We start from the raw sequence: 13225 nt of genomic DNA, 5'->3' as shown, positions 1-13225 counted from the left end.
TTTGCCTTGCCTCACAGGTCTTGACATTAACATAATGCAAGAGTCCGCCGCATGTAACAAACACCAGTAAAACTAAACCCCAAATGTGGAAAAAATGTCAAAAACATAAATAGATCAAATTGAATAAATATTGATGTGTATTGTTGTTTCCAGGTTTCCCTGATCCTGAAGTGGTGTGGTATAAAGATGAACAGCCTATCAAAGAAACTCGCCATTTCCAGATCGACTATGATGAGGAAGGAAACTGCTGTTTGGTCATCTCGGATGTCTCTGGTGAAGATGATGCCAAATACACTTGCAAAGCTGTGAACAGCCTGGGGGAAGCAACCTGCACTGCTGAGCTCATAGTAGAGGTCATGGGAAAGGAGGAGGAGGAGGAGGAGGAAGAGGAATGAGACAGGACTGAAGCACTGGCACCAAATTTACTTTTATAAGACACTCACTTTTTTACAAACTGACCGACTGTTTCATGGACTAAATGCACTAAGAACACCCTATGCTATTTTTGGACACTTTCTTTGTTATGAAATGGTAATAACAGATATTAAGGGCCTGGTTTTCCAGTGGGCAAATGCCTGTTTAATCTTGAGTGGTAATTTACCTGCAATTTACCCATAGTAGAAAATATAGGCCCAGATGTTGATATGAAAATGGTGATGTCTTTAACATCCCAGCTATTGTTTGATTCCTTAATATAGTTACATCTATTTGGGATACACTGGTGTTAGGCAACCAGACTGAATGAAAACTATTTTATAAAAATAGGAAAACTGTAAAAGATTATTATTATTATATATTTTTTAATCTCAACATTATGATGTTTGGTATTACCAGAACTTTTATTTGCATTTCTTTAATTTTTTTTAATGCTGTAGTCCACACATATTATACTTTGTGCATCAGTTCTGAAATATGAAATCATGCAATTCATTTTTCAAGAGGTTTTGCCTTTTAAATGGCAAAATATTATTAATGGTATTGAATTATGAAACTAATTATACTATTAGAGGTGTATGTAGACCACATTGTTTTAGTTTTTTTCTTAAGTATCAGTATGACAAAATGTATCAGTTTGATAGACTGTAGATTTCAGTAGTGAGAGCACCACAGATGTTATCATTTACTGTTATTATATCACAAAGCATGTTGTTTGCACAGTGAATTGCAGAATATTTTATTATGTGTAGCGGGAATAAGGTGGTGGACCTTTGGAATCACTTAGAATTCAAAGCAAACATGGCTTTTTCAATATAAAACAAAAATCTACATTACACTATCCCTGCCACAGCTGAAAAAATAGGGACTTTTCAAAGAGTGCATATTTACTTATTCAGCTTTCAGAACTGCCTTGTACATTCCCCTGTACTTACTACAGCATAGTATACACAAGGGCAAACAAGTTGTTTATTTTCCGCGACTGCCTGTCCATATACTGTGCTTTAGTACACTTTGCTTTGTTTTTACTACTGTACACATCAGCTTAAACTATAAAATTAACCTTTAAAAGGCTCTGATGAATGTACTGATTACATTACAGTTTTGGTTTTAGGCCTTCTAGATACAAGTTAATAACTTCATTTTACTTCTTGAAGTGTAAAACTCTTAGTTGCAGGATAACTTTTTATTAACTAACTGTTCTGCATTTAACCAGTTTCTTTTATTTATATCTTGCTTTTTTAAATGTGTGATTTGTCTTGCGAATGGGCATTTATGAAAACCATGTTAATTTGGAGCAATGGAAGATTAAACTGGTTTGGTGTATTTTTTTCACATAACACATTATAAAATTAAACCTATATATATATATATATATATATATATATATATATATATATATATATATATATATATATATATATATATATATATATATATATAATACACTTTTCATTGACACTTTTAGAGGTGAATGCATTTTTACTAAGTCTAAGTTTAGTTCATATTTCAAATAATTTGAGAGACAATGGTGAAGGGTTAGTTATGTTCTTAGGACGTCTGTAGTACTAAGGTGTAAGAGAGTCTGTAGTAATAAGGCGTAAGAGAGTCTGTAGCACTAAGGCGTAAGAGAGTCTGTAGCACTAAGGCGTAAGAGAGTCTGTAGCACTAAGGCGTAAGAGAGTCTGTAGCACTAAGGCGTAAGAGAGTCTGTAGCACTAAGGCGTAAGAGAGTCTGTAGCACTAAGGCGTAAGAGAGTCTGTAGCACTAAGGCGTAAGAGAGTCTGTAGTACTAAGGCGTAAGAGAGTCTGTAGTACTAAGGCGTAAGAGAGTCTGTAGTACTAAGGCGTAAGAGAGTCTGTAGTACTAAGGCGTAAGAGAGTCTGTAGTAATAAGGCGTAAGAGAGTCTGTAGTAATAAGGCGTGCAGTACTTAAAGTCTGACCAATTCCTGCCTTTTGAGCACCATTTTTATTTTGTTGTGTGAGGTTCTTCAAAGATAATATTGCTTTATCCATAGAGCTCCTAAAGAACACAAACCAACATAGTCCCTGTTCCTCGCACAGCAACATGATTGCTACTAGATCCAGAAGCAGGTACATGCAGAAGCAGATTTTGCAAAATGCATATTGCTATTCTTCAAACCCATTGAAAAAACAGTTAACACAGTGATTAATAAAACATTTGTATTTAGGAGTAGTACTAATTATATCAGTATAACAATTTCCCATGTTCAGCAAAACATGGGTGTGTTTTTTCTGTTTCTTAATGTACAGTTAAGGACAAGTGGAAAATATTATAAAAACACTTACATGTTAGATGTATTGGATACTGACAAAATGGTGAACCTATTCGCTGCTTTGCATAAAGAACAAAACAGTTAATACCCTCATACCTCAAACAGCTGACCAATTCTTTTTTGCTTTCCTGTTTTTTTCTTGGTAAAATGTCTCCATTAAATCATAAAAGCTGTGCATTTGTATTTTATCTTGATTGATAAGGATTTACACAAATGATACTTTGTAAAAACTTCTTCTAAGCCAAAGAACCATAAAGATTGATGTGTCTTCCCCATTTCTTTTCACGAACACAGCTGACATCTTGTGTGATGTATCATCTAGACATAACAAACTTTGCTAACATGACCCTGATCTTTGAAATGCACCATAGGGATAAAAACAAAGCATATGAGTGTATTGGCAAAACATGGCTGTCTAGCTGGGTTACATTCCAACCAGCATTAGCTCTGCATGCAGGTCATAGTCACTCATGTGATCCACACTATGAAGCCATCAAACTCTGGTTCTGAAAGAACCTGACAGTATTAGAAACAACCACAAAATGTGCTGGTGAAGTCAGTCCAGTCTGGATGAAAGAACATCACTTGGTGAGTCATGTGATCTAGGTCTAATGGGGTCTATTTTAATGATCTAAAAAGAAGCATATTATATACCCATAACATACCTTAGGGAAGATGCATATTCACTTAGATATGTTACAAATTCATTTTCTTTTAAACCTAGATCACCTTGTTATTTCGACACTTTGCTTTAGAACGAAGCAACTATTACATGCATTGAAATTGGTCTTAATTAGTCACAGTAAATACTATTTATGGATTTCCTAATTCTGTTTAAAGTGAACTCCCTTAAGGCAAACAATTTTCAACTGTATACAGTAAAACAACTTCTGAATAGTAATATAATATGTTTACATGTTACAGTGCACAGTTTACAGGATCAATCTCATTAACCGGTCAATTTAAAAATGCCATTATTGACCATATGAAATGTGCCACAGTGGATAATAATGAGCTGAGCCCATAAATAATGACTATACCATTCTTGTTGCACTCCAGATGGTTTAACATATTAATGGTAACTGTGCTGGCTGCTTTGAAGATAGTGCCAACATTACAACTGCCACAGACCTCACTATCCCCATGAGTAATTTAGGGGATATAGGCAGGCAATGAGAGCCGACTGATATTTTTATCTAAGTATGTCAATAAAAGAAATGCGTTTTGTTCTATTGTGTGTGAAATTTAAGGTAATACTATAAATACACTAAGGAATCAGCCATGAATTGAAATGCATATTTCCATATTTTGCAGCAGATTGATTTGGAGATTGATTAAACTTAGCTTGAAAGATAACATTAAAAATATTCTACAAGCCACCAGTAAAGATAAGAGACATCTCTGTTCTATTTTCTAATATATGTAAATCCAGTATTATTGCAATCTTGGTACTTTCATACAGTCCTTTACCATGTGATGGTGCTGAGAAGCCCATCCTGCATATTTGAATAGATAACCAAACATCACTGATCTAAAGCTTTTAAAATGATTTACAACACAATAGAACACACTTTCATTGGATGACAAGTTCTCACAGTAAGAGCTTGTGACTGCTCAAAGAACAACATTCCAAAACTCTTGTGTTTTTTATTTTATTTATTCAACTTCTGACAGTTACTACAACAAATGGATTGGTTTCTGCAAATAAGATTTATTACAATCCCATTCAATTCCACATAAGGTTTTAGAAGTTTTGATTTTTTTGACAACATGATCATATTATTCTCATCTGCACGGTCTTGTAAAGCAAGATTGGTAAACCTCATCTCTTGTGCTGCTTCCAAAAATCAAATTAAACAGACTCTAAAAACAGTTTGAATAGGGTAGTGGGATGCTTTTGCTGCCAGAACATTATTTATAAATAATGATCATCAGCCTGCTATCATTGTGCTAGTATTTTGTATTTAATTATATCCTGATGTAACTATCACTGACACTGTTATCTGCTGTATTATTGAATTATTATTATTATTATTATTTATTTCTTAGCAGACGCCCTTATCCAGGGCGACTTACAATCGTAAGCAAATACATTTCAAGTGTTACAATACAATAAGAGCAAGAAATACAATAACTTTTGTTCAAGCAAAGTACAAGTGTGACAAACCAAAATTCAATAATACAGCAGATAATAGTGATAGTTACATCAGGATGTGATTAAATACAAAGTACTACAGGTTAAACACTTGGCAGATTACAGTATTCTGAAGTACAGGATTAAATGCAGTAAAATAGGGGGCAGATAAGAGCAAAATAAAGCACATTTACATGAAGGGTGATAGTGTCCCAGGATACAAACAGAGGAGTTCTACAGGTGCTCTTTGAAGAGGTGAGTCTTAAGGAGGCGCCAGAATGTGGTCAGGGACTGGGCAGTCCTGACATCTGTAGGAAGGTCATTCCACCACTGCGGAGCAAGGGTGGAGAAGGAGCGGGCTCTGGAGGCAGGGGAGTGTGTATTTTGTCACACTTGTACTTGCTTGAACCAAAGTCATTGTATTCATCATTGTATTTATCTTGCTCTTAATTGTATTATTACTTGCACTGTGAGTCTTGAAATGTATCTGTTTATGACTGTAAGTCGCCCTGGATAAGGGCGTCTGCTAAGAAATCGATATATCTATATATCTATATATCTATATATATATATATATATATATATATATATATATATATATATATATATATATACACACACAGTTGTCCCGCGTTATACCGCCCCCCTTGCATACCGCCAGCTATTCTCTCTGAACAAATGTCACCAATATAAAAACAGTGCTATTTTTACCCGTTACATCGCCACCACACTGTCCGCCATCCGCCAACTTCCCAAGCCAAGCAAAAGTGTTTATTTTGTATCATTATTTTTTTAAGTATAAACTGTTCCTCAAAAGTGTATGTTTCCTACAGATGAGAAAGGATGATAAAACGTCACTAGTAGACCTAATGTTTAAGAACTAGTACTGTAGTTTTAAAAAAGATGTTTTATTAAAATGGCCTGGAGATAGTGTTGTAGTGTAATTGTATAACTAAAAAAATAAAACGTTTGAATTTATTGCAAACATAGAAGGTTGTGTGTGTGTGTGTGTTTTTTTTAACCCTCACTATAACGCCACCCTTGCTTATTGCCCGTTTTTGCCCATGGCAATATATATATATACAGTGCCGTGAAAAGGTATTTGCCCCCTGTCTGATTTTCTTCATTTTTGCACATTTTTCACATTGTATTTGGTCAGATTTTTTTGTAGGTTGTAGTAGTATATAAAGGGAGTCTGAGAGAAAAAATAACACCAAAGTTTGGTGCTTCTTTCATTTGTTTGGTGTGCAAGGTAATCAAACATGCAATTTTCAGGTGTGAAAAAGTTATTGCCCCCCCAGTTAACTCAACCCAATTAAAGGGATAATTAGGGTCAGCTGTTTTGAGTACTTTTGTTAACAACCAGGCCTCATATGGGCCAGCCCTGCCCAATATAAATCTGACTAACTTTGGCCCTTACCATCAGAGTGAAGTTGTCAGCACACAGGTTCTAGAGGCACACCATGCCACGAACAAAAGAAAAAAGTTATTGATGCCTATCAGTCTGGAAAGGGTTACAAAGCCATTTCTAAGTCTCTGGGGCTCCACCGAACCACAGTCAGAGCCATATTGTCCAAATGGAGAAAGTTTGGGACAGTAGTGAATCTTCCCAGGAGTGGCCGTCCTGCCAAAATCTCTCCAAGAGCAAGGCGTAAAATCATCCAGGAAGTCACAAAGAACCCTAGAACAACATCCAGGGATCTGCAGGCCTCTCTCGCCTCAGCTAAGGTCAGTGTTCATGTCTCCACCGTCAGAAAGACACTGGGCAAAAATGGGATTCATGGCAGAGTAGCAAGGCGGAAACCATTGCTCACTAAGAAGAACATGAATGCTCGTCTCAAGTTTGCCAAAAAACACCTGGATGATCCTCAAGAGTTTTGGAACAATGTTATATGGATTGATGAGTCAAAAGTGGAACTTTTTGGCCAACATGGGCCCCGTTATCTCTGGTGAAAACCAAACACTGCATTCCACAGTAAGAAACTCATACCAACGGTCAAGCATGGTGGTGGTAGTGTCATGGTTTGTGGATGCTTTGCTGCATCAGGACCTGGACGCCTTGCCATCATTGAAGGAACCATGAATTCTGCTCTGTATCAGAGAATTCTACAGGAGAATGTCAGGCCAACCGCCTGTGAGCTGAAGCTGAAGCGCAGCTGGGTCATGCAGCAAGATAATGATCCGAAACACACAAGCAAGTCTACATCAGAATGGTTGAAGAACAAGAAATTTAAAGTTTTGGAATGGCCTAGTCAAAGTCCAGACCTAAACCCCATTGAGATGTTGTGGCAGGACCTGAAACGAGCAGTTCATACTCGAAAACCTACAAATGTCATTGAGTTGAAGCAGTTCTGCATGGAGGAGTGGGCCAAAATTCCTCCACGGTGCTGTGAGAGACTAATCAATAACTACAGAATGCGTTTGGTTGCAGTTATTGCTGCTAAAAGTGGCGTAACCAGTTATTGAGTCTAAGGGGGTGATTACTTTTTCACACGGGGGCATTGGGTGTTGCATAACTTTCTTTAATAAATAAATGAAATATGTATCAAATTTTTGTGTTATTTGTTCAATCAGGGTCCCTTTTATCTAATATTAGGTTTTGGTTGAAGATCTGATAACATTCAGTGTCAAAAATATGCAAAAATGCAGAAAATCAGACAGGGGGGAAATACTTTTTCACGGCACTGTATATATATATATAATCTCCTTTCATAAGATTTGTTGTCAAGTCACTGGTGAACATTTACTGCACATATTTGGTCCGTATATAGAAGATATTTATTTTACCCTTAAGTTGTCACTTGAGGAATTACTGCTGAGAACAATGACAGCTTAGGGCTAAGACCATGTTTAAGTTTAGGCCACCTTGCACAATGCAGTCTTTATATCTCAAAGCACTATTTCTGGCTCCAGGAACACTGCTTCCTTTGGAAGTTTCTGGACAAATTTAGCAACATCTGTGTTTGCAACTCCTGACATAAAGCTATTATTGTGCTGATTTGTATTTATGGCATCACTTATGCATGTCCTGGTTTTCTTGCAGTCAGCATCTGACTTTTTTGGTATGAATGTATGTAATAGTCCACTACAGCTACAGCTGATGGGTGGATTCTCACTATATTAAAAAAATACATAAAAATTAGTTCTGTCAAAAAAGAGTGCAGGGTATAAACAAAGTTGTATGTTTGCTGTTCCTGTACATTGGTTGAGATTTGTGTGTGTCTATAGAAAAGGTGAGAGTTTTTAAATAAGTTTTTCTATCAATACATAGTTCAATGAAGCTTGTCACATAATGTCTGTAGTGTCTGCTGGAATGTTCCTTTGTGACCTCTTTGACATTGTACTGTTAACCTTTAACTTGTTAAGGAACAGTGCTAACCTCTGACCTCTTTAGTAGTAATCCTTAGTTTTATGCACCTTCTCATCCAAATTTAGAATGTTACTGACACTGATATTACACTGCCACATGTAAGTTATTTAATACAGTGCAATACAATGATATAGTATCTTTGTCATATGTAATTTTATGTTCCCACAGAAAACAATGTACATTATGTGGACATTCCTTTTAATATAACTCAAAATGCAAAGCACAAGAATATACTTAGTAAAAGACAAAGGCAAATTATGCTCCTATATTAGTCACAAAGATATAAGGAGACAGTGAAAGGAGTTAGAATGTAATAGTCTAGCTTTTCCATTACTGCACTGACCAAGCACCTGAGCCCGTTCACCCTCCTCAATATCATGAGCTTCAAGCTCTTACTCTGTCTTGCTCATACAGCAATTAATCTAATTCAGCAGCTCACCAGCTGAATTAGATATGAATTAGGGTGAGTTAATTTTAATAATAAATACATTGTCTAGATACAATCTTTTTACACATAGATAGCAGTGGATGCAGATGAAAAGTTTTTTTAAGTTCTAGATACGAAAATGAGAAAAAACATTTAAGGTATTTAACAGCTACATGAAAACAAATGATTTATTGTATGAAATGTTGAAGTGACTACTGATTGCTTACAAGACTAATTGTATTCCGTGAGCATTGCTTGAATACGGCAAAGCTACCCAAACCATGAACTAGATATGGTCTTTGTAGAACCCTATCAGGATAGGGGGACAAATAACAGGATTTAAGAAGAGAATGCAACCCCATGGCTGGACAAGATAAAGAAGCCAGGCCAAGAACCAATCAATAAGGAGATTGTGCAGATAGATTTCTGGGGCCGTCACCATGGAGATAAGCAACCAGTTTTGGAGGTTTGGGATTGGGTGTTGGTTTAATGGGAATCGAGTGCTTTTTTGATGATATTGTATTGAAGTTACTTATTGATGTGATGCATGATTACAAGCTTAATTCTAGTGAAGCCTGTTGTATTGATAGGAAACTCCATTTTACAACTAACACTGAATGTTTTCTTTTTTTTGTGATTTGTCTAGGAGATAATCGGGACCTTGGTTTACTTGGTAGTAAAAAAATAAATTGGTATTGATTTAAAGAAGTAAAAAAACAAACAAGCAGCATGCCAGAAAACTGTCAGAGGTCCTGGGAGCTGTGAAGCATGTGAAATATACATGAAAAAAGAATAAAAAATCACTGCAATATGGTACAATTTCTAAAGCTAAAAATAAAATTAAGGATAACCTATAAATATATATATATATATATATATATATATATATATATATATATATATAATCTTCTTGAGTGATTATATAAGGTTAAAATGATTAACCATAAGTTTTAGGTATTATTTTTATTATTATTTATTTCTTAGCAGACGCCCTTATCCAGGGTGACTTACAATTGTTACAAGATATCATATTATTTTTACATACAATTACATTTTTTTTTTTTTTTTTTTTACACACAATTATCCATTTATACAGTTGGGTTTTTACTGGAACAATCTAGGTAAAGTACCTTGCTCAAGGGTACAGCAGCAGTGTCCCCCGCCTGGAATTGAACCCATGACTCTCTGGTCAAGAGTCCAGAGCCCTAACCACTACTCCACACTGCTACCAAGTATGTATTCTGTTTTATTCCATAATCATTAATGCATGTTTTTCCACCAATGGTCACTTAGGTCAAATTATACATCCCTTCTGAAAACCGGAAGTGATGATTTACTTCTTGTGTTAGAGAGAGATGGGTCGGCAAAATTCCTGCAGATGCCTCCCTGGCATTCTCATGGATGCTGATTTCAAGCAATGTTTGGCAGACACTGGTCATATGGAAGGCAGCTGTTACAGAAGCAGATATGTATGGATACCTGAAAGACATTAAAAGGAGGAACAACAGTCTTCTGAAAGGCACAGCATTTTCCAAAAATAACTATTATAAGTCAATATTGTAAAGAAAGGGGCACTTGAATAATTAATGAGATAAACAACTCAATAAGTATTTTAGATACTCCACTTTTTTTTTTTTTTTTCACAGTACTTGAACTGCATTTCTAATAAGGTTCCCCTTAAAACAAACAAAGATCCCTATTAACTAATCTGTACAAAACATGGTTGTAGACGATGCTGGAGGCTGTGTAGAATCAGATTGTGTAGACGATGCTGGAGGCTGTGTAGAATCAGATTGTGTAGATGATGCTGGAGGCTGTGTAGAATCAGATTGTGTAGACAATGCTGGAGGCTGTGTAGAATCAGATTGTGTAGACGATGCTGGAGGCTGTGTAGAATCAGATTGTGTAGACAATGCTGGAGGCTGTGTAGAATCAGATTGTGTAGACGATGCTGGAGGCTGTGTAGAATCAGATTGTGTAGACGATGCTGGAGGCTGTGTAGAATCAGATTGTGTAGACGATGCTGGAGGCTGTGTAGAATCAGATTGTGTAGACGATGCTGGAGGCTGTGTAAAATCAGATTGTGTAGACGATGCTGGAGGCTGTGTAGAATCAGATTGTGTAGACAATGCTGGAGGCTGTGTAGAATCAGATTGTGTAGACAATGCTGGAGGCTGTGTAGAATCAGATTGTGTAGACGATGCTGGAGGCTGTGTAGAAACAGATTGTGTTGTAGTTTTGCTAAACGACTCCCGTGAAGGATATCCTGTTCAATCATGTTGTCTCTGGGCACACAAGCACATCAATTACAAACAACAGGTTCACAATCCAAGAACAATCAATACAACATACTTAACTGAAAGCAAATGTTTCAATTTAATGAGCACAATAAAATACCTTTAAGAAAAAACTCAGAATGCAAATTAATAATATGAAGTTCAGTGTCATGGTCAGCCACGGATATTTAACTGTCGGTCAATGCCTAACATTTGACAATAAATAAAATGTGTATCTAATAGGCCTACATTTGCGCATGTATCATGTATGTCAAAATAACTATATATATATATATATATATATATATATATATATATATATATATATATATATATATATATATAGATGAGCTTCAGTGAGCTACAGGAAAAGAATTCCATCTATGGTTTCTGTGACGTCATAAATTACAAGACCTAAGGTCGATTAATTTATAAACTGTCACAGAAACCCCAGATGGAATTGTTTTCCTGTAACTCACTGAAGAGGAACTTTTTTTTTTTTTTTTTAATAATAATGCGAGACCATAACTTTCAGTTTCAATTGAAACACAGAATGTCTCGTTTTGAATCACTCGACAACACCCACAGTACAGAAATGTTCATTAATGATCAACAAAATGAGAACACGTTAAAAAAAAAAAAACATTATATATATATCTGGAGAGGAACGGGAAATTAAAACAAGGTAAAGGCAATCACCCCAAAAAAACCACACAATAACGAAGCAAAATCGCGCTCAAAACCCGATGCCCTATTTTAACCATTTTTATGTAAACATTAAGCTAGCTTTCTAACATTACCAGATCTTTCAACACAAACAGTTCTATGCCAGATTGTCACAATCAAGAGAGTTGCAAACACTTTACAGGCAAGGGTCTCTTATCGACAGCTCCACCTGCACTAACCTGAGCGTTTGAAATGGAAGTATCGTCAAACTCTCTCGTGCTGCTAATAACATTCTTAACTACAGAAGAGTCAGGTTCTGTATCTGCCGTTGGTGGTTTAGCTTTTTTGTTGTAGAAAAATTCCAAACATAGCTGTCTGTTTGCCATTTTAACAGGGCTACATCAAATTCATTCCGTTTTTAGCACATGTTTTCGTTGACTGAAAAGGTTAGTCTCACACGAGAACAAATAAAACGGTAAAGGGTCTTAGACAATCTTTGGTTATGTTATTAAGGTTTGAAAGTTTGAAATAAACTGCGCATTTACATATTCTCTACCTACTTACGAAAAACATAAAAAATATATACTTTTATTTTTAAATAATAAACCCTGGCAGCAGTGGCTTAGCCAGGATTTACTTCCGGAAATGGTAACTTTTAAGGTGAGTAATCACAGTGGTGCAATTGGCAACCTGATTTCTTATATTCGTGCATTGACGTTATATTTTCGAAAAATAAAGAACATTAAAAAAAAAAAAAACCAAAAACATTAGATCCAAATAACCAAATACACTGTTGTGCAAAATAGTTTAAAAAAAATAAACATAACAAAATAAAATCAGTTTAGAACACTTCCAATTAAAAACAAAAAAGGAAATACAAAGTAAATGACTTTTAACATGCGCAACAGCAATTTCACAGTATGATGATAAATACAAAATACCTATATAGAATTTAATTCGTACTTATGGTTTTTGATTTGTGTTAACTAACATTTTGTGTTCAAAGCAAAGCAAACCATTTTATTTAATCTGATTGAAGTGTATTGAGGCCACCAAAAAAAAAAAAAAAAATCTTTTCACCACTTTTTCTCCCTGTAACAAGTAGCCACTGGCCTTCAGTGAGTTATAGGAAAACAACCTTCGGCCTCGTAATTTATGACATCGCAGAAACCCTAGAAGGAATTATTTTCCTGTAACTCACTGAAGCCCATCTAATTATTATATATATATATATATATATATATATATATATATATATATATATATATATATATATATATATATATATACCGGTAAGTTTTTTTTTTCTGCTAAAGCATCAGGATTTAGTGTTAAACAAAACAAGCAACACCCTACATTTTTTAATTCCCAAATAATAATAATAAAAGAAATACTGTATATCTAATGTATCCAAATTATATGTAAAAATATATAGTTTAAAATGTCTTTGTTTTCTTTAGTTTGCTAACATACAGTATTACATTATTTTAATACCCAAGGCAATGTATTTCCTTGTGCTTTACTGTGTCAATTATGTTGATCCTCATGATGAGTGCTGTAAATCTAGCATGACTATAAAACACCAACTCCCATAATGCAATACAAGAAATCCTCCTT

At 35.2% G+C, this 13225-nt stretch overlaps 1 protein-coding gene across 6 annotated transcripts in view; it reads left to right on the top strand.

The window, feature by feature from the left end:
- LOC117426995 (myosin light chain kinase, smooth muscle-like) overlaps positions 1-1748 on the top strand; it is an 81921-nt gene extending 80173 nt beyond the window's left edge. For all 6 annotated transcript variants that reach the window (XM_059033809.1, XM_059033811.1, XM_059033810.1 and 3 more), the window contains one exon: positions 154-1748. In XM_059033809.1, the coding sequence (XP_058889792.1) occupies positions 154-395 (242 nt within the window). In that variant the 3' untranslated portion in view covers positions 396-1748. The remainder of the gene's footprint in view (positions 1-153) is intronic.
- The last annotated feature ends 11477 nt before the right edge of the window (positions 1749-13225 follow it).

This window comes from Acipenser ruthenus, chromosome 11, assembly GCF_902713425.1.
Source record: "Acipenser ruthenus chromosome 11, fAciRut3.2 maternal haplotype, whole genome shotgun sequence".
NCBI classification, from domain to species: Eukaryota; Metazoa; Chordata; class Actinopteri; order Acipenseriformes; family Acipenseridae; genus Acipenser; species Acipenser ruthenus.
Note: the sequence above shows the minus strand (reverse complement) of the source record. Positions and strands in the feature narration are given on the sequence as shown.